This window comes from Anticarsia gemmatalis, chromosome 1 (genome assembly GCF_050436995.1).
Source record: "Anticarsia gemmatalis isolate Benzon Research Colony breed Stoneville strain chromosome 1, ilAntGemm2 primary, whole genome shotgun sequence".
In the NCBI taxonomy this organism is placed as follows: domain Eukaryota; kingdom Metazoa; phylum Arthropoda; class Insecta; order Lepidoptera; family Erebidae; genus Anticarsia; species Anticarsia gemmatalis.
In genome coordinates this window covers 4,185,611-4,209,062 of record NC_134745.1, presented here as the reverse complement: position 1 = coordinate 4,209,062, position 23,452 = coordinate 4,185,611, and the positions used below count along the sequence as shown (strand labels likewise).

The 23,452-nt window shown below is 38.3% G+C and overlaps 1 protein-coding gene across 1 annotated transcript in view; it reads right to left on the bottom strand.

The window, feature by feature from the left end:
* The window catches only part of dnt (tyrosine-protein kinase Dnt), a 36,292-nt gene extending 14,885 nt beyond the window's left edge, over nucleotides 1-21,407 (bottom strand). The window contains exon 1 of the mRNA XM_076113481.1: nucleotides 20,919-21,407. Coding sequence (XP_075969596.1) covers nucleotides 20,919-21,009 — 91 coding nt within the window. The 5' untranslated portion in view covers nucleotides 21,010-21,407. The remainder of the gene's footprint in view (nucleotides 1-20,918) is intronic.
* Between the last annotated feature and the right edge of the window lie 2,045 nt (nucleotides 21,408-23,452).

The window sequence follows — 23,452 nt, the reverse complement described above, 5'->3', positions numbered from 1 at the left end:
ATAAATGGTGGGTGTAAGCGCGGCGTGCCCTCCGGTGCCCTGCTGCGCACTCGTGTTATTTCTCATCTCAACTCTTACAAAATAACATTTTGAATATCAAAAGCATCATACTGGCCGGGGCGCGAATATGTAAGTACTCGAATTTCCAACTGAGCCGAGAATTCACGAAGTTGGGCTATAACGTGCTTAACGTTGACGTTTACTGCGTCGATACAAATGTACTTACGGTTGTAAATTTAACATAAAACGAGATAACTTCACACCAACATTTTACCTGTATGCATAAAGCTAAAATGGATATAAAAAATAAACGTGTAGTTATCTTATTTATGTATTCTAAATGGTCGTATGATTTGTTATTCCTTAGAATAAGAATTAATAATATGTACCTACACGGGCTGTAAAATACAAGGAATATGGGTAGCAACAGCGTTGGCTCGCCAACAAGCATGACGGACGAGGTTATTTAGCTATTTAATTACACGGTTTTCCACGGTTTCCGTCACGGGACAATTTCCGGACGCATAGTGACAATGCTGGTCGGTCCGACGCGCCCCGTACCGATCACAAATTGGTCGCGCCCTTCACTAACTAGCCGTGTTCTAAGCCCAACAGACCTGAACGATCGATTGGGTAATCAACACCAACTACAAATGATCGGTTTTATATCACTACAACCTACGATTACTGGCGACACACTTGAATATTAACAAGCCAGATAGCCGACGTGATGGATATTACCCACCACTCGTATACCGTAAGTAGCTAGTTAAATTCAAATGTGAGAATGTTTAAATATGCGTGTGATTCGTATCGAATAACAAACAAACAAATTCAATTAATTTCCCAGCCATCGTCGCAGGATAACATCTGTTTTGAATATAAAATACAACACCACGTACCCGCCGTCCCTTGTTTAAACCCCAATAAAAATGAGACCCACACAACTGGCTAACAAAAAACAATACATAAAAAACGCCTACATGTACATCTTAAGTTTTGATCTAACGACCCCGAAGGATCCATTATTATTAATAATCGATGTCTAAATAAAACATACGGGGAACATAAAAATATTGAATAAAAAAGGAGATAAGATTTTTTTCCAATACAAGACATTTATTAACACTGGAGCGCATTGGATCGAGATAAAACAAACATGGCGGGCGGCGCGCGCGCATATAGGCCTCGTCCCCATCATACACGGCGCGGTACCGTCACCGTGCAACGTCACGACGCCGCCGCCGTGACACGGCACGGCGCCGCAACGCAGCACGGTGCCGCGAACGGTGCGCCGCTTGCCTCTATTCAGTTGATATTTCTTCGTTGGCGATAGCGCATGTGTGTAGAACAAAATGGTGGAAAATATCGATCTTGACTTCTTTATTTCGTTAGTGGAGGCACGACCAGTGCTTTGGGATAAAACAATTGAAAATTATAAAGACAAACATCTAAAAACAGAAGCGTGGAAAGATGTTTGCCGTAACATTTTCGAATCATTTGATGACAAGGACAATAAAGAAAAAACAAAACTGGGTGAGTACTAACTATTTATTTATCTTTAATGTTTTCATGGAAATGTTTTAATATAATATCAGTATAACACTAAGTGCTCATTCACGTTGACTCGCGGGCGCGGTGGCGGGCGCGGTCGCGAAATATCAAACGTATGGCGATGTACCGAAGTGTTCACGTACGAACCGTTCGCGCGGTCTAAGTCGCGGGCGAGCTAGCGGCGTCGCGCGCGGCCCGCGTGGCGCGCTCGCGCCAATATCAAACAAGTGAAGATGTTCGTGTGTGTTCACGTCGAACTAGCGGTGGCGGGCGCGATGTCAAGTAAGATCAACCAGTTTGAGCCAGTTTGAGCCAAACGCCCGCCTGGCGGCCAACGTGAACACAAATCGCCACGTCCCCGCGACCGCGCCCGCCACCGCGCCCGCGAGTTCCAACGTGAACAAGCACTAAGAGGTTTAAGAAAATCAATGGTCAATATTATTACAATTTAGAATCAAGCGTTAGGTAGACGCGGAACAAAGAGAACCATCTCGTGTAATGCCCGTGCTTACTTGTCTCTGTCGCACACATTGATATTGTTATGGAGACGCCTCGCGAACGCAAGAACATTCGTGAACAAACACGCGCCGACGACTGACGATCTTTTGTTCCGTGACTGGTCTCGAGCTATATTTTGCTTAATTGCCAACTGAGCGCGCCGACATCGCTATTAAAGTATTTAGAAAATTCGTTTCTTATATTAACTGGATTTGCTATAGAGACGTCATCTATAGTTTGTTGCAAGTGTAAGTCAATAAGGGAGTCATCAATATACAGTTCGTCGTACATTTTACTTCCATCCCGAGATACAACAAAATTGTGCAATACACAGCATGCTTTGATAATGTCTATTGCAAAATCATATTTTACGTTTAAAGGCCTGTGAAATATGCGCCATTTATTGGCAAGTATGCCAAAAGCACACTCGACATTTCGTCTGGCCCGACTCAAACGATAATTAAAAACTCTTTGATCTATATTCAAATGTTTCCCTGAGTATGGACGCATTAGATTGCTCATTAATGGTAGGCCTTCATCTGCAATAAAGACATAAGGCACTGGTTTCTGAAGGCCTGGTAAGGGTTTTGGAGCTGGTATGGGGAGTCGATGTTGCAATAATAATTCGTATAGTTTTGTGTTCTGGAAAATTGTCGAATCGCATTCTTTACCATATGCTCCTATATCGACATATACAAATCTGTATTTAGAATCAACTAGTGCCAGCAATACGATAGAATTATAGCCTTTATAGTTGTAAAATAGAGATCCACTGTGGGCGGGACTACAAATGCGAATGTGCTTCCCGTCTAAGGCCCCCATGCAATTTGGGAAATTGGTTTTTTTATCAAAGTCTTCCGCTATTTGTTCTATTAGGTCTTCAGTTATTACCGGCATACATTCAGATAAAAGAATGTCCCATATAGCACGACATACTTCTCTCACTATTCTGCTGATTGTACTTTTTCCTCGATAATCTGTAAATTCCATATCTCTAAATGAATTCCCAGTTGCTAGAAACCTGAAAGAAAAAAAATATATACATTTTTCTTAGAGCAGGGATACCATAAACTGTTAAGGCGCTGGTAGACGCGAAACTAGCGCCACCAATTGATTAAAATCGATTATTTAATTGGTGTGATTGTGTGAAATTATTATTATTATATTATTACTTATTGTCACGAAATGCTAGCAGGCAAAGTACGTTTTCTCAAGAACTTATTGGAGGATATTTGATGATATATTCAGAGTAGTGAGTTAGTTTAGCTACACGGAACTGAATTATGGCTGTGAATATATATATGAATACACTTCGATAAGTTCTTGAGAAAACGTGCTAAAAATAATATTTATTAACGCCCTATTTTTTTTTTCAATTGGTGGCCGCTAGTTCAGCGATTCCTGGCCTTAAGACAGCTTTTCTTAAGTTGAGCTACTTTGACAGCTTGAACGAGGTCTGTCAGTAGAAATATTATTGAAATCTTAAACTTATGTTATTGGGCCCTCGCTGCCCAAACCTATGATAAATATATTATGTAGTCATGAATAATTATTCGAATATTTTTATGTTCCAGGAAATGATGTAGTTAAAAAATGGACTAACATAAGAGACAACTACCAAAAATACTTGAAAAAGCAAAAGCTCGCAAACAAATCTGGAGCTGGTGCAAAAAATTATATTATAAAAATTAAAGAATACCATTTGTTCAAACAGCTTATGTTTTTGAAAAGAAACGCACCTAATCTAACTGACAGTATAATAGAAGAGTCTGAAGATCCAGAGGCAAGTGAAAATATAAGGTCTCGTTACAAAGCTCATACTTTGCGTAAAAGAAAATACTATGAAGATGATTTTGAGAATGAAATTCTCCAAAGTTTGAAAAATGCAGAAAACAGACACGTTTCATTTTTTAAATCAATTTTACCATTTCTTGAAAAACTAGACGACCACCAAACATTGACGTATCAAAGTCGCGTAATGCAAATATTGTCAGACTTCAATCAACCCACATATCAATACAATCAACCATCATACAGCGGCTACCAAACAGCATTTCAAAGTGGCTACGAAAGACCACAACAAACTACAGCGACTTATCAAACAACTCGCAATCCCTCTGCAAGCATCCATGGCCAGACTTCGCCAAATTCAACCATAGAAGACATATCACATAATTTAAGCGATGTCTTATCAAACACACAGGAGTCCGAATACGATTTTTCATAAATTATCTAACATTGTGCAATTTAATTTAGTAAAGTTTGTCTTTGTTAGTAAGTTAGTAAAGTTTGAATTTATATACTGAAATAAAAGAATTATAAAGCTTTTGTAACACAATCTAATAATTTAAACAATATTATATAAATAAAAAAACAGTTTGATTTATGAAAAGTATGTTTTATTTCTTACCTGATGGTTAAAACAAGCATTTCCATAGGATCAACAGGTTTTCTGAACACAAATCGTTTTTGTAAACGAGGTGCTATGTTGGTAAGCAATTCTTCAAAAGTTGGTATGGTCATTCTAAAATAGTCAAAAAATTTCTCGTTCCCACTTAATTTTAGCGCTGCATATTTCCTTTTGAAATGACCACCGTCTGGGTTCATTGTAGAAATATACGGATTTACCCAAAATTTCCTCTGTTTCTGTTTCTTTTTCATTCGTCTTAGCAACAACAAGAGAATAATTCTTTCGCGATCCATATCCAAACAAGGACGTTCGAGCGCATCAACAGCAAAATGTCTACTGAATAGGGGCGCACCGTTCGCGGCACCGTGCTGCGTTGCGGCGCCGTGCCGTGTCACGGCGGCGGCGTCGTGACGTTGCACGGTGACGGTACCGCGCCGTGTATGATGGGGACGAGGCCATAAACATGAAGTTTATCGTGGGAGGCTGTCACAACACGCGCCCATTGGGCATGGACGCTGCGCTGAGTGCGCTGACGCACCGACACGTCCGACACTCGGTGAAAGCTCCTCCGGAGACACCCCGCGATACAATGATGTTATCTCATTTCAAACCTACGCAACTACGCATCGCCCACATCGTGGTCATTTTTATTCCACACATCAACAGATTCCAATATTTCAATAATCATTAACACATTTCGATAAGCATCACCTGTAAGATTCAGATTATAGAATTTGTTGGGAAACAGAGTCAAATGTTTATATTTATATACTCTCTCTACAAAGTTTGAAAATTATCAGCATGGTAATGAATGATGTGATATTCACTAATATATGCCTCTAAAATTGGCGGTGCCACCAGTTCAGATGTTGTACCTTAATCTTAATTAATGTATGCAGATTAGTAAATAATTTTCTAGGATGATTTCTATGAGTGAAACGGATTTTGTTTTTTGACAAGTTGACATTTCTCAGGACGTGACCACAGATGGAACGTGAATACTAAAACCCAACAAAATCAGGGTAAAAGAGTTAAAATACAAAGGAACTTGTCAGACTATAACCACTATAGTATAACCAATTAACTCCGTAAATAGACTATTCAAACTTAACAAGGCTCTAATACAGCGGAAAAAGCGGTGCGGCGTTTATCAACAAAACAAAACAACAAAGAAACGAGTCGTGATCTCCATCACAGATCCATCATAGTGCCGACACCGCGAGATGGATTGCCTGTATTATCCCAACAAGCACCTACGGATAACCGACCGAGTTTCAATTGCCGACAATCTGTCCAAGTCACCTCCGCTTCGTGAGTCGTTTCAATTCTCCTCCAAGGAATAACTAACAAGCAACATTTATTCCTAGAAATGAGGCATGCTACGTCTTTATCTAGAACCCGATAAATGGCACAAGATTTTCCTTTAAATTGACACTCTTCGTGCAGATGAAGTTTTCGGTACGACTATGGTTTAAAATAAAAATATTACTGTGGTTGTAAGTTTCTCAGTCTGTATTTTAATTAAGAGTTCTTATTGAGAATTATGGACAAGTTAATTGATATTATGAGCCGGGAACGTCAAGGGGAATCTACCCGTCGCGGGAGATGTAACCATAACTTTATAATAACAGCATGCGGTGTCTATAAATCAGAATTAAGGACGTTAACAGGAATATTCGTTTGCGGCGTCGATTAAAGTCGAGTCGAAAACAAACAGCATCTCGAACACGCCTCTCGCTCTTTTCAAAGCCTTCGGGCGAAACAAAGTATTATTACACCTGTCTGCTTCCAATTACAACTAGATGGTCTATTTCTAACTGCTACCGGTTTCTCAAAAACTAAGCAACACGATAGTTAATTAAAACAAGAAATATAGTCACGAAATCTCGAAACGAATAATGCATAGGAAGTTAATCCACGCAAAACAGACAACGATCAGTTAAAACGGTAGCGTCGCAAAACGACATCGACAAAAGTAAAATACCAACAAAAATAAAAACCGAAACCGTGGCTACGTTTGTGTAAAAAGTGTAAAATAAAATAATGCAGTAGATTTAAACGAGCACGAAAAATAGAGGTCCAGTTATCGAAGTGGACAAAAGAAAGAAATGGAGCGAGTCGTTAATGAGGGAACATGTAGAATGGGGCAGTCTCTCGTGAATTATCTGATGAGCCAAAGCCGAGCCGGTCTAATCGTAACTGCCGACCTCAACAACCTAAACAAAACCGCAAAGTCATTTTATTCACAGTAGCCGCGGGTATACGTAGAGGACGTATTAGCATATTAGTCAATATTAATCTTTCGCACGACCCCGCCACACTAGCACTTGCAAACAAAAACAGTAAGCTGTAAAGAGTAAAGTAAACATTTCCATTTTGAATATACGGACTCTTAAAGATTTCCGAGTTGAAATTGAATTTGCATTTGCAAAAAGAGAGGTGTGCGAGCCTCGGTGCGCCCACACCTCGCTCACCTCTCGTACTTGCATTCCTCTTTATTACCTACACGACGCGTCGCGTCGCCAAATCGCCGTCTGACGTTGCACAGCTACATACGATTTTTTCTTAACAGAAAACTTTCCATGATTTTAACATAACGTACAAAGCTTTAATAAAATGCAGCTGCGACGGTAAATCTGTATTGACTTTTATAGCGCATTATTTGCATGGGCTTACGTCCTTTTTTTTTATTCCAGGTAGAAACGTGACCATAGAGTCGAGCTGAGCATTTCCCCGATCACGACTGCCGTGAGATGCAATCAGGACGGCCAGTGGGACACTCGTACATGGTAATGTGGGCTCCGCGCACGAGATTCAACGATATGGTCGAGGACACAATTAACCTAGCAACCTCACATATCTCGTTAGCTTTAACGTTCTTCAAATCTGACGTCTGTTTTGAGTATTCGTGATTGACCAGATTAATATTTATGAAACTTTTTTGCAGTTTTGTCATTTAAAATATTTTGATAGAGTACTTATCTATGTATTATCAATTTTATTCATCAATTTAACCAATTAGAATAGAATAAGGTTTTTTTTTGTATTGATAACTTATTTGATGATGGTTGAAGAAACATCTGAAATTATTGATGAGCGGTGCAAAGAAATCTCATTGGCTGGTAGGAATTGTTGTAGTTATCTTTTAAAAATCCACATGCGGCCGTAACGAGGCAAGTTACGAGCGGTTAAATAAACGCAGTCTCCCATTACAGCCATTAATACGTACGATTGCTTCGAACCAACTGAGCCAGAAATAAAATTTAACCCGAACGTGAACGTAATCGTATCCAGCGACATTACGAATTAAGGAAATGAGTTTTAGGAACGTTTCTCCCACTATAAAAGACGATAAATAAATCCCAGGTTTATTTTGTATTCCATACCGACTGCGTGTGTAGTAATTCGACGATGTTGTGTTAAACTTTTGAAAATAACAAAGAATGTTTCTACCGTAACAAATACATCGTTTGCATTAGGATTCTGTTCACGTTCACGAATACCTTTGTTTCCGTTACATGCGACTATTGGATAAAACACAACGTTATGATAGCACTGGCATGACCACCTTTAGCGAGTAATAACGACCTCTAGTAACCAAATATTAGTTCACGCGCACCTCCGAACGGATTCAACCAATATTTGTACTCTACGACTGCTTCCCAAAAGTGTATTTTCTTATTCAACAACTTCTACCGTTCAACGCCCGCGAGGGTGTCACGATGTTTGCCGAGCCGGGCCTCCACAAAGTAAACACGAACTATTCATCTAGGCATCAAATGATCAGTAATTTCATTCCCACCTACAACACACATAAAAAGTTTCCAAACTGGAAATGAAATGAAAAAAATTATACAATCACACCGGGTGATCGAAACTCGAAACGGCTGGAATATGTTTATTTACTTTCTTAGTAAAATAAACATCGGACACAATGCCAGTTTGGGAGCCATATATAAACAAACTAGAGGACAATAAGATGAGTCGCAGTCCCCAGGGATCGTAGTGACAAATTTGTGTGCATTTTATTGATTCAAAAGTGACTAGACGTTATCTAGTCGCACACGGTGCATTAGAATAACCCTTATTCGGGTTCTGAATGTAAATTTTGGGTATGCGGGTCCTCGCAGCGGGCCGGCGCGCCGCGGGACGTCGGGGCCCAACAGGAACGCTCGACCCATCTCTACGCCATGCTGCGAAACATACGAATTCACTTCGAGACATGTTGAGTTTTACTGTCTAATCAATCCACGTCATAGTTTGGTTTTCTTAAAAGTTATGTCACTAAACAAACCCGAGGCCACACAAAAGGCCCAGTCGACATATGATGGAATTATTAGAGATGCAAAGATAACAAGCAGTGTGACAGTACCCGCTGAGATTTCCGGAAACCGTGGTGGTCCTCTTAACTCGTGTCCTTAAGAAAAATAAATACCATATGTGTATTTATTAACGTTACCTACTACAATCATAATTCAAAAGAAAATACTGACATTTCCAACTTTAAAATCCAATGCACATTGCATTAGCAATAAATTTCATAGGAAAACATAAATCCAGAGACACTTCGACTATCCATTGACAATAAAACATAAGTGTGCATTCGTCAATCCTACGGCGACGGTGGCCTATAAAATGTTATTATTTAGGAGCTCATAACTAGAAAGATTTAGTGATCATAAAATGAGGTGAGTTGACCGCATCCCCTCGCATGGAATTTCTTTATTCATTGTTGATTTAGAGTTTTAGTTCGTAGTCGCGACTCAAGTGGTGCAGCAGAGAGTTGACCAAGTCTTCATTTAGAGGCGCATGATGGATATGTTCGAGTGGCAGCCATATCCGGTCGCCCGGCACAAGCAAATTTAACTTCGAATAGCCTTGTTTATTCAGGGGTGCACTGAACCATTAAACGCAGTTGAGTCGTAACTACGTCGACCGCGTTAAATTCTTCAATACTATCATAATGCTCAACTTTAATTGCTTTCTTACGAACCCATAAAAATTTAAAGTGGCTCCAGATCAATATTTACGACGACGGTTATAATTTTAAGCGTAACGATATTAAATCGAAACAATTACCACATTAAGGCAAAGCACTCCCATTGTTCATTTCTAACTAGCTATAACCTTTATATCCTATGAAACCTGAATCTATTTTTGAAGTGGCGTCGTTTAGGGTTGTGTTGATACTTAAACATTATATTGTGATGGAAATTGTGGCAAAAAAATTAAACGTTGTCGCGACCCCATTGATTAATTTGTTTCGCCATTAGAATTCTCTTCACGGAACAACAAAAATGTCCCGGTGGAGAGCGTCGCAGTCGAATTTTGGGGCATTATTTATGGTATGCCATTCTCTTCAAAGGACTGTATGATTTACAGCGGGTCGTACAAAAGCCGCTGCCTTATTATGACGTGCTGGCCCGTGCATTGTGCCACCATATTTATTCGTCCGATTGTGCGCGATGTTTGTTTATTTTCGGTCCTTCTCAGTAAATACTGTATTGTCACAAAACTACGACACAATTGAGTAGGACCATATTTCACGGTCCCTAATTACGACAAACTGAATGAATAAAATGTTTTGCCAACAAGACACATTTAGTTACTTTTGTTAAAAAAATTTAGATTTTGACTTTAAAATGAACATTTCTCTGAAAGTAACTGTTTCTATAAGATTGAATAAGCAAACATGGTAAGTAGATAGTTATTCGTGAAAGTACTTAAAGTTATCGACTTGTTAACCATGGAAAGAATGGTGTTTGATAATTATAGGGGTATCGTATTTAGTGCTGATTAGCACCGCGCGCTAGCTAAGGTAAAATGTACACATAGACAGAAACTGGGAGATGCAGGTATGCAGTATGCTCGCTGCTGACGCCAGCCGTGTTTGCGCTCGCGCACCCACCTCGTCTGCGTGTGGTCTCTACCATTTAGTTTTATAAATAACTAACATATCCATACACCTAGATATTTTATTAACCCATTTATTATTACTCTTAGGAATATTTTATCGACCCATGTCTCACATTAAACCCTTACAACGACTAGTTCGCTTAATTTTATGATGTGTGAAAATTTAGCATTTTAATGTCACTTCACACTGCCTCTAAGCGCATTTAACAATTTAGATAATGCCGGAGTCGCAAAAGCTCCGCAAATATTCGAAACATTACCGAGCTTTTAGTGGCGAAGGAAAGAGAGTAACAGCTTTGATTCCTCTAATAATGTGCGTAATGCACATAATAGTACATTATATTAGACACATTTATTTGCACATTTACTCTTAATGCATAGCGCGGTCGCGTGCGCGGCTTCCGACGCCTATTCAATTACGCCACGTACCCAGCAAAATTGTCACAGCATTATCCCTAATGGAGCATTTTTGAGCTCTCCGAACAAACACAAAGGAAATATAAAATAGTAGTCGTGTGCCATCACTCCGGGTGTTCTAATATTGTCCTCGTCTCGCCGTGGTATTGCTTCGAAGCACTTCCTCGTGGGCTATTAAAGCAGTCATTAAACTATGCCCTTAGGATTATGGGTCAGCGCCAGTAATCTTTTCCGCCAAAACAAACACACATTTCATCTTTAATAGCCGAACAAAAACAAAAATCATCCGTAATGTCATTAGCTAAACGTTAACGAGTGTCCATGTCGAGACGGCCGCTATTTCTGTTTGGGCGCATTCCTCGCTCACATATATCATCTATCATGGTCGGGGAGCTGTCAGGTTTTAAACTGGGCTTAAACTGGGTTCGGAGCAGGTCGTCAGCGGTGGCAGCTGACGGACGCCTCGTGACGGCCCGTCGGCGTTCACTTGCCGCCAGAGGGTCGCACAACCACTGACCTCTCTCTATCTATGCTCGCTACCAAGTATAAATTCACTGTAATGTGCAATATGCGTTAGAGTGTGTGTATTGAACAGCGGAAGCATCTCTTCTAGCGGCCATTGCACCGCACGTCACGAGTGACGCATTTTTTTTGTCAACCTCATTGTCCCGAGTCGCTTACAGGCGCTAGCGAGAATTACACCGTAATGGATATTCTCAGAAGTAATTAAGCATATGACACTTTATATATCGGAAAAGAACTGCGTACAAACAGCGATCAAGCAACTCAGAAGCATCATATGTAGAATTTATATTTGTGCTATCAATGTCATTATTTTAAAAGCAATTATTACATTGCCCCTTAAAGACGTGTATTAAAATAGCGATTCAAAGCATCAACAAAATGAATTCAACAAGCACAACATTTTCGAACAAATTCGTGCACAAAGTTGGCTCTCACAAAAAGCAAGGTGACATATGCGCGCGCGCAACTCTGATCGATCGAAGCTTTTTGTAACGTTGACATCTCCATCCATTGCAGGGCAAATTGCCGACGGGACAGACACAAAACCCGTGTCGAGGTGTGATTGAGAGCTCGACCCTCGCACCGACGACTAAAACCATTATTTTGAATATGTTCAACTATCGATCACGTGGTGAAAAGTAATTTTAGAACGATGATCTTACCATGAGATACCACGAATTAGATTTTTCATTGTCAGTGTAATGCGTTTGACTTTAAGGGAATAACTTTAACTTGTTATGTTTCTAGTGAACACTTAACGCATCGGGTTAACAATTCATAATCAATATTTTAACGTTTGGTTGAGGTTCAGACATCTGAACTGAACTGAATTTCCGAATTGCTGCTAAAATGAGGTTCCCCCGCTCGCAATCGTCACTGGAACGCCCAATTGAGTAAATGTATCGGGCATCACGAACAAATTGGCCGTGCCTCTGACCGGCCTTTACGTGCAACATCGCTGTTTCACGTTATTTATAAAAGATCTATTTATTCAGCTGTCGACTGACCTGAATACACTGCCAAGTTGTCACTATTCGGCGTTACACGGTTTACATTTTGTCTGTTTTCATATTAGTACTATTGTTTGGTCAACTGTTTAAGTAGCTCTTGTTATTCCTTTGATTTATTAATCCTTTAATAAGTACTGTGATTATAATAGTTTAGAGTAAAGATTTTCCCTAGAAAAAATATCTATAAACAAAATGCTAAACAACTCACAGCGCATGAGAAGAAGGAGCACAAAAAGTAGCATCATCATAAAAATATCTTTAAGATATGGGTATCTGCATAACACGATACGTTGCACCTTGTAAGCGCCAACTTGGTAAGCGCTACAAAAACTTGTAATACTTAGGTGGTGAGAACACGTACATGGACTATAAAATTTCTATTCTATAAAGGCAGGGCCGCATTCACGACGAAAATGGCAGCCCTGTGGCGTGCACGTGCGGGTCAAGCTATGATTGCGTTGTGCAGTTTAGTTAGCACAATTTAGAGCAAGGCGCAATGGCCGCCTGTCAAATAGCTGTTAGCATACGTAACAAATACAAAGCGTTTTGTTTGTATAGAACTATAGATAAACTAATAATGAACACGGTTGATAATGGGTACAGAAACTTATATTAGTTTACGTACTACCTAAATCCATAGTTAAAATGATTTTTGTCGTCCTGATCCTACACTAAGTGCTCTGTATCGGATTAGCTTTTTTTTATGTTCAAAAGCGGCATGTGTAAAGGTCTGTTGTTGAGTACTGCATGTAACTGTAAAAAAACATGAGTCAAATTTCACAAAGTAACCATTTAACTAGAAAAACTAGGATGAAGTAGTTACTCCTCATTAGCTTTCTATTTTGGTAACAAGATTTTTTTCTACACGTCAGTATAAGTGGGTCCCTGTGTACGTCGATCGAGTACCTCAGACCGCAGTGACTTGACTGATTGCCGTACACAACCAACAATGGTGTAACAAGAACCCAAATCTTGTTGCTATAAAAAACACCATCGGCTCCCTTCCAACTCGATGTTAATGCTTTACGAGGTAGAATTTATTTGTTGAGGAAAAAATATTGATAGATTTCTAATTTGTAGATGTTCTGATAAGTGGCCGCTCGAGTGAGTTTGTTGATTAAAAATGCGGTAAGGGTTTACCTTTTTATCATATATCAGAATCCTCTTCCTAAACAGTATTACCACAAAGTAGAAATAAGTTTTCAATTAGGTCTTATGGCACTTAACTATTACTGGAAATTGGGATGTAATCAGATCAGATCTAAATAGCCAGCAACTTGCTTATAATGTCTCATCTCACAGCAACAAAAAACAAACTGCTTTATCTCATATTGATGGCTACTCGGCGCAAAATCGATCATCGCTACGCAGGCTATTACCGCCAAAGAAAAAAGTACTACGGTGTTGTAAAAAGTGGTGAAAAACAACTTTACAACATTTTTCTTTCATTATTCTTGTGGGCTCCATCTTGTTGATATCTTAGCTTAAAGATATTCTTAGATAAACGACTAATTAAACAGTTCCACTACACACTAAAAGTAACTACCTAAGTGTTGCTTACGCAGTGACAATTTGAATTGCAAAACTGAACGTAATGGCAAAACTGTATGCATTTAATAAAGCTATGACAAGCACCAATCATTAAAATTGCATGAGGTGTCGACGACAATGGATTGCACAGCTTTAAACGATTAAAGCTAAGCCGCCGTCAAGCGTAATTGAAAATAACGAGATGCATATTCATGTAATGTACTATCGAACAAACTGAATCATGACCCACCATGTGCTCATTTTCTAAAACGCGTCTATATACGCGTAGGTCGAAATTGGCTTGAACCTTCGTTTCCTTGGTAATGAACTTGTTATCTGTCATTATTGCGACAAATCTTTGTGCGCCAATACAATAATGCTTTGCTACCGTTTTCAACAGGCTCCGAGGCGTAGTGGGTTGATGTTACGACTGCGACGCGTCAGGAGTGGGTTCGATACCCACTCAGGGCATGGTTTATTCAGCCATTATAGGAAATTAAATAATATAGGGTAACCAACATAGTTATTACCCGGTTAAGGAATTGATACACAATTTTGGTCAATAGTATCTTTATTTAGTAAAACATTGACATAAACTCTATTATAAACGCAACTTAAATATTCTTTCTAAAAGAACATCAATCCTTTGTTTCAATAACTTTATACTAATTCAATATAAAATACTTAAAAACCAGAAATACTAGCGAATACTGTTAATTCAAATGTGTTATCCTTAACAAATATTGCAACAAACTTTTACTTTTTCTTTTGAACTACACACCTGTCGCACAAACGTTGGACATGAGTTCTATAAATTAAAAATGTTACCAATATTCTAAAAGTGACATATATCGCAATTAATTTGAACTGGTTACTTTAGAAATTAAAATAAACGTATTATTCCTTAACATTGGCAATCACTGTATGATGGGCAATGACTATAATGGTTACCCTAATCGTTTCACAGATTTCTAAATGACGTGTTATTTGATATTTGACACAAATATGTTTTTTCGTAGTGAAAAGAGTTTAGACTATTTACATTCTACATTCAAATTAAGAGTGATTTATCGAAAACGTATCTACGCACTGTAATAACAAAGGTCAAAGTTGTATGTAGTCGTAGATACATCATAACTCAGTCGTATTCATGTTTAAAATGTCCTAAGTGCAACTTTGACGATAGAGACGAAATTCTTACTGTTTTGACGGTGTCAAGCGAATTATCGGCAAAATGGGTCATGAATCAGTTGGTTCGATAGTACATAGGCAGTCAGAATGGGCTGTATGTAATCCATTTGTCGCCCGCGACTCCGTTGCGAGTGCAACATGCACTACACACCTAATTCTATTTCTGCTATACGGTATGCCAGGGGCTTCATAATTGCTTTTCAATTAACCTTCTATTCCACACAAATAACGCTGCACTCAAAATAAATCTACAGGATTTGTTGACGTGAAGATTGAGGATTGATGGATTTTGTAATATGTACTTTTGTAGGATATAAACATTTCATTCGGTAGAACTGAACGCCACATGAAGTTTAAAGTTAAAAATATATATATCTTTTGCTTCATCCCCTAACAACAAGAAATAATAGCGGAAAATGCATGCAAATTCAACTTAGCACCTATCTTTCCTCTAACCTACTCCTAAATCCTTTCCAATCGGGTTTCCGTCCTGGTCATAGTACTACTACGAGCCTGGTTCATATTACGGAGGACATCAGATCAGGTATGGAAGATGGCCAGCTTACGACCCTAGTATTGCTAGACTTCAGCAATGCTTTTAATTGTGTAGATTTCGATGTTCTACTGGGTATATTGTGTTCTCTTAACATATCTCCATCGGTGGTTGACTGGTTTCGTAGTTACCTGTATGGGCGCCGGCAACGTATTAACATTGAAAACAACGTCTCTGAATGGAGTGCATTATCCGCTGGCGTACCGCAGGGCGGCGTTTTATCTCCTTTACTTTTCGCTGTTTTTATCAATACAATTTCCAATAACATAACTTCTTCCTACCACCTCTATGCAGATGACTTACAAATTTATTATTGTGCTCCCCCGGACAGGTTGACGGAAGCTGTGGAAACAATTAATAGCGATCTGGTTCGCATTTGTGAATGGAGTAGAATGTATGGACTTGACGTCAATCCTAACAAAACTCAAGCCATTACCATCGGTAGCCCCAGGATGATCTCGAGAGTGGATTGGTCACTAGTACCCAACGTGATCTTTGATGGCACTGCCATCCCTTTTGGTGACAAAATCAAAAACCTGGGGCTATGGTTTGATAAGACTTTGTCCTGGAGTCCTCAACTCCAGGAACTCAGCCGTAAAACATTTTCTTCGGCGGGGTCCTTGCGCAGGCTACGCAATTTTCTCCCCATCAACACTAAAATTGCGCTTGTACAATCCCTTCTCTTCCCCATTCTTGATTATGCCGATGTCAGCTATCCCGATTTAACCGAGAACCAACTTAATAAGCTTGAGCGCCTTCAAAACTTCTTTATCAGGTTCATATTTGGATTACGCAAATATGACCATGTCTCCGAGTATCGAAACAAGCTCAAGTGGTTACCTATACGTTCACGCCGGAATGCTCACATTCTCTATCTTCTGTACAATATCTTGTTTAATCCCTCGACTCCCTTCTATCTCAAACAACGTTTTGTTTTTCTACATGACACGCATTCAAGGTTTTTACGATCATCAGAAAACTTGAGACTTAAGATGCCTGTGCACTCCAGTAAGTTTTTAGACCACTCGTTTACTGTGCAAGCTGTGCGGTTATGGAATGCGCTGCCGCTATCCATTAGGCAAGTGCAAAGCTTGCCAATTTTCAAAAATCGGGTTAAGGAGCACTATCTATCACTGCAAAACACCTTGCCTTGAATATCTCCTTCTAACTTTTTTCTTTTCCAATGACTGTCTAAACTCCTCTTGCTATCTCTGTATGAATATAAATATATATTTATATATATATATGTATTTATTTATATATTATGTCTATTTTATTTATACAATTTCTATAAATTCTCTATTTATGTAATAATCAGTGTATGTTATTATGACCTGCCTTTATTTATGTTACTCATGTATTTAGTTTATGTTACTTGTACACAATTCTACCCTTTTTCTACATCTACACTTCTCTCTCCATCCCATGGTTGCCTGGAAGAGATTGCCTTGTGCGATAAGGCCGCCGATTGTTCATCAGTATCTTATTTATATTTAAGGTTTCTCTATTTTTATTTAATGTATTTTTATAGTGGACAATAAAGAGTTTATATTATTATTATTATTAAAATGCACGTAGTATAATTTTTAATTAACCGTTTTAATTTATATCACGAAAGTGGATTCTGTTTTGGCTAAGCCGCACCTGCCTGCGGGGAATATATCACACCCCCACAGATTAAAAAGTGCTACTCAACCGTCCATGAAATTAAATTTATTTAGGGCCCACTCGTCATCATCCCGCGTGTCAACTGTATTTACATAAAGAATAGTTTCGAGAAGGACGCGGGCCCATATTTATATTGCGCCGTCGCTGGCTGTTTATTGAAATATTTCATTGTTAATTCTCTAAACGACGTCTACGTTTTAGGGGACGAGATCCGAATGGCGCACGCTCAATGCAGCATTAATAGTATTTATTAAAATAACAATGTCTATTTAATTCCGGACTGTTTTTATTTATTCTATTGTTGCGTTCATACCTGAATAGAGAAAGAAAATGTTATCTAAAATGATGACGGCCCGGATGCGAAGGATAAGCTACGGCCCGCAGGGATTTACACGAGTTAAATGTGCGTGGCACTGATAATACAATATTAATAAGATAACGCGCAGGAAACGTAAAACGAAAACAAACAGACAATTCCAGACTATAAACTGAACGTTTCATGTGCTCTAAAACAAATTCTGTAGTTGTAATCGTGTGAGGAGGTTACGAAGACTAGGTGGAATCTTACACTGCATTTAAGTATCAAGTTACTTAATATTTTTTGTTACATGCCCACCACAGCACTAGCCGTGAAACCCAAGCCGTGGGTACGAGATATTTTTACGTCAACGGATGCTGGAACTTGATATGACATACCTAGATTATTTTCTTAAAAATACAGCGCTTCTCGGGCAACTAATTCATTGAACCGTTAAAACTTGTTACGTGATGCAATCTGACAAAAATAATGTGGTTACGGAATGTAAAATTACTGTAATCAGTTCAATTGTTCTCATTTTATTTTGCTTTGCTCTATATCACCGCAAAATTGCTTTTGTGCTCGGATCAAAACCAAACTTTCGAACGAGCATTATAAGTAACGACTTGAAATTATCTCACCAGCATCGAGGAAATATTATAGGTTTGCGCCTACGTTCTACGACGAGAGGGTCGTGAAACAATGTAGCTTTCGTTAACTGGAAACAAATACTGGTACAATACATTAGATCAAAGCGTTTAATACGAGTCTCGCTTGAGACCACAAATATTAATAGGTAATTCTGTTAACTGAATAGTATTCAATAAGAAAATATTTTTCAATCAAGATAAATATTTCAAAATAATTTACTATAGTGACTAGACAAGGAACAATAAATCCTCATTCACGCTGTATTTCCAATACTTGGGAGTTGGTGCGCACAGAATACAGATGAACGATAACAGGTGACCATAAACAATGCTGTCGTCTGATACCGCCTTCGCTCGGGCCCTGAGCGCTGGCTACGATGCTAACTAGTAGCATTGTACACCTTATCATCACAACAACTATTTTAATACATCGTTAACCTTCTTCATAGCTTATTGATTTTCATAAAAAGAAGTGTAAAAACTTCGCTTAAAATGTAAATTAAAAAAATGTTTATTAATTTATATTCAGCGTCGGTACATCAAACGTGGGCGTAGGAGAGGTTGCTTCAATATCCATAAAACAACTGAGCAGCCAAATAAAATGTTATTTCGCGATCGTGTAGTTTCCAATCACAACGAAATAAAATATTTGTCCCAGCGTATCGGATTACACGTTTTAGGCGTCAAGTTTATTGGCTTTGGTCCATAGAAACTCCATAAATGTCGTCTAAAATAAATTACTTGTGCCTGCTGAGGCGATCGAACCGCCTGATACAACGATCGGACTCGCACGTTTCAATTTTTACCCGGTAAAGCATAAAGATACGTGATATGTTAATTTTTATGTACTTATATAATCTTGGAAATCAATTAATACCTATTTGAAATACACGAAGATGCTAGCTAGTTAAAGTTAAGGAAATGTTGACTTTCCATCGTTTCCCTCGCGAATCTCATAAATCTATGAAAACGATATTAACTTATACATCACTTAACAGACTATTATTTTAACCAATGAAGTAATACATAAGAGAAGGTTTGTCGATTAGGCATTCGATTAGGTGAAAAAGTAATGGCGTTGTAATTGGGTTTAAACAATGAACCTAATGTCCGTCAGGTCGGCTGCTACTACAGTAATAACTCACTCAAATTGTACAGATTTTTTTTTAACCTGTTCACAACCAACCTATTTATTAAGTAGAAGTCCCGTTTGCTTTTTATACTGTTTATTATAATTCTAATTTTTAAGCAAGAACAAAAGGCAGATGGCTCGGTCGTTGACAAAGATGGATTGGGCACTATGGCCGAGGCAGGTTAGTACAATGGGGCGGCACAAAAAACGCGGTTATTGTATGAAGCGTCACATCGGTATGACCATTACCTGCGCAGGCGCACGGGCCCTTTTATACTTGTCACTTCAGCTTACTCTCAAAGCTTTAGATGACGAGCGCACAGGTATTAGTTGTGACGTTTGTCTAATTAAAATCGTGTGGATTAAGTTACTTGTCGTCTATAACAATGTCCCCGCACGATGGTGAAATTGTTTTATGCTTAACCGACATTGACAAACATCGAAACAAGATTAAATTAAGCTGTCTTTAAATCCTAAAATCCCACCTAGATTAGTGGCATATTTTTTAAAAATATCAAATTGCTTACTTATTTGGTTGTGCTGCCACGGTGGGCAGGCAACCTAAGCAAAGCAAACCTAGTCTATCATATTATATAGGGTGAACCTGTGTGTGATTACTTTTTAGATGTATTGAATGGCCTAATTGCTCAACTCATTTGAGTAAATTATTATCAGACATCCGTATTTGACATGCATTACCCTCCTTTCAAATAGGAAACTAATGCTAGAATTAGATAATCCACAGAAAGCCATCTATCCCATCGAAAGTCTGTAAGTTGTACATCATTTTTCGTGATTGCTTACGAGGTGCGAGTGTTGTCTATGAAATTGATTACGCGTTTCGGCAATCTTTGGATAAGCAAATAGTGACTTTATTGTCAGCCGCTAGAAACCATTTTCCTATAGCTGGTATTTAGCTAATTGCAATTAATTAATGGAAGAATGCCGAGGTAAAAGGTAAAGTGTAGTGTCTAGGCGTAAACAAATTAATGTCTAGCTTGTTTCTCCGTGTAAAATGAGTGTGTTGAATTTCTAATGACGCGGTTCCAGAAGAAAGATTACTCAATAAATTGCGTGTAGTTGCTATTTGTGCGAAAGTTTGTATTAACAAAAGATAAACATTCGTTAACGAATAGGTAGTTATATTATTTTGCTACTTTTTTTTCTTGTTTATTTGATACCAAAAAGTGAAATACCTATTAACTGGCAACAATATAAACAATGTCATGACGCGTTTAGTTTTTAGTTGGAAGAATTGGTAGCTTATATTAAAGGTATGTTTTGAAGTAATTATTAGTCATTTATCTTACAGAGCAGTGTTATTGATATTGTTCATCATTAATGTTGCCATAAATTACTATCAAGTGTTTTGTGAGACATGATTTTAAACTGATTAGGGCAATAAATAACATTATTCCGTGAATTACATACAAGCTGTCTTTGCCACGAGTTTGTGACTTATCTCCGCAGATTATCAACATAGTACAGATAATAACACCTGCACTTTTATGCATCGACATCGGACATAAGTAAGTATCGATAAATGTAAAATGTTGATAAACTCACCTAATAACCTCCACACTTCGGCGCTGCTCAGGTAAACATTCAGATGCGCTAGGCACGCTGGCAATAACAAAACGAACATCAAACACTTCATAGTGCCGGTTCTCTACTCCACAAACGTCTCAAAGTACGAAATCCAGGTTCATCAGCGTGTAAAGTTCACCAACACACATTTGTTTCACATTTTCATCCACCGTCCCAACAAGATCAACGATGCTGAGTTCTCGCCGATACAAGATTACACACTCGAATAAAACGTACAAATCCAAGAGAAAAACTAAATAAACTCACGAATTATAGCTCAAAATTACAAAAGTCTTTAATTTTATACATGAATAGAAGTAGTAGTTTTAGTTTCTTATCGAAATCTGTTTATAAACATTGATAATATCAATGTTACTTCACGAAACAAGGCGACACAACCTCCACGCGCCACGGTTCCTGTCAAACTGGTTGTTTGTGTTGCGTCGAGCGGCTTGTCGGCATGCGTAGCGCTGTCATAGTGTGCGTTTGTGAACTAAACGCATATTTTTGTACGGGTGGGTGACGATTATGCCGGTAGAGATCCGAACCGCGTGGCTAAGAACGGAACTTCTAATAAATTACTTCATAGCTTACTAGATGGCGACACTTAACACCTACAAAAGTTATTCTTAAATTAATAGCGCGGATTAAATTGAGTATTATTATAATTTACTTATATCTTTATAGCAATAGCTTAGTGCGGGTCTTAATAGTTATACAGAAGGTTATTAAAATGAGGTATTCTTAAGTTTAGAGTCATAATAAAGATTTTAATATTTTTTGACATTATACCCGGGTTTATAGAAAAACCAAGTGTTTTAATTGGAAGTAGCAAAGTTAAAGTTTTACTATTTTGTACCTAAGTAGCAACCTAAGCTCTACAGCACTATAATAAAAGACCGTGTCTATTAAATATAATTTTCTACTTTTTATTTTAAAGCCTATTCGTAGCTTATTCGTATGTACACTAACTGGTGAGCTAGAAAGAAGCTCCGTTTTATTGTAAGCATTTAAATGCATTGCGACGCAAGCTAAAAAAACAAGATAAGCCATAGAAACATTAGCTTATATCTATAATAGAGAATTATAAATACAACAGTATGAAGCTAATGAATTTTAATACAAACAACCGTTCTATCTACGCGCTCGTGTCGCCCTGCATGTCTATAAAACTTGTCCACACATTTCGTATCGCGTTCAATTAACTCTACGTCCAATCGAATACCTTCTATCAGTAACACCTTACTAATTATAAGTAAGTATGGTGAGACCCAAGTGCTAACGATGTCTGGGACCACCCGCGAGTCGTCTCGGTCTTATAATGAGAAGCTCATTGTGTTTAACAGGCGTGTAAACAGGAGCGATCTCGAATCACGAACGAGTTACGATCGATGGGGTGTTAAAGTCACTTGCTATTGACACTTGCACTATCGATATACGCGTAAAGCCTTCAAGTTGTTTGTCACACGTAATTAAACCACTTCCTGAGTGTTATTACACATTTCAAACTGATTTATTTTATTAACTCAGTAATCAGACTAATCAGTATTCTAGCTTTCTTCCTGAAAAAGTTTTATTACTCCCGGAATATTTTACGGTAGTTTAATAAGCTGCGTTTAATATTTTTTTTAAAGCCATTCTAGTGGTTATGATATCGACCAAAGATAGACCAGTTCTTCCTAATGGAAATCTAACTGAGTGACCTAATTATTCATTTATTCGAAGAAAATATTGTTTCTAGCATCAGTCTCTTCTAATTCAATCAGCAACCTAGCAAGCTACAAACTCCACATCACTTAGTAACAGTCTGATAATTAATTCGCGAACATAGTTACTAAACCAACATGAAATTACCAGATAAACCATGGCGTAATTAAGGCACATAACTTTAACGAGATCGGTCTATACAAGGCTCTTGTTTGTTTCTCTCTGCAATTTTGTACCAAATTATAGAGCACGCACCGCTCTGTGTAGTTTGTGGTACGCCTCTCACGAATCACGGATTGTTAGGGCTACCAATATTGCTGATTTTACTAACAAGAACTGGGGTCAATGAACTGAGGATATCGAAGAACTTGCTTGAGTCCTGTGGAACTAACTTACTCTTCATACACGTAAACGGAATTGAAAATGACATCTTAGATTTTTGTTCTTTCCAGACGCAGCTACAAATTGAGTCGTTTGTTAGCTTTCTTTCTTCGATTGCATTAATTTCTACTGTAGTTTTTGTGTAATGCATGCAAGTCCATGCAACGTACATAACGATAGATAGGTACAGTTTCAGGGCTGTATAAAGCATGTATGTAAGCCCCTTTAATACGATTGTAACAACAAAACTTATGAAACTATTGTTTAACCGTTGACAGCCCTAATCACATCTGTGTAACTGCTACTGACTTCAAGCAAAGGTACTCGATAATAATTATAACTTGTAAAGCTCAGTATCTATGTAATTTCCTTGTACTATCTGATAAAATACGGGAAAACAAATTATTGCTATCAAGTAGGCTAAG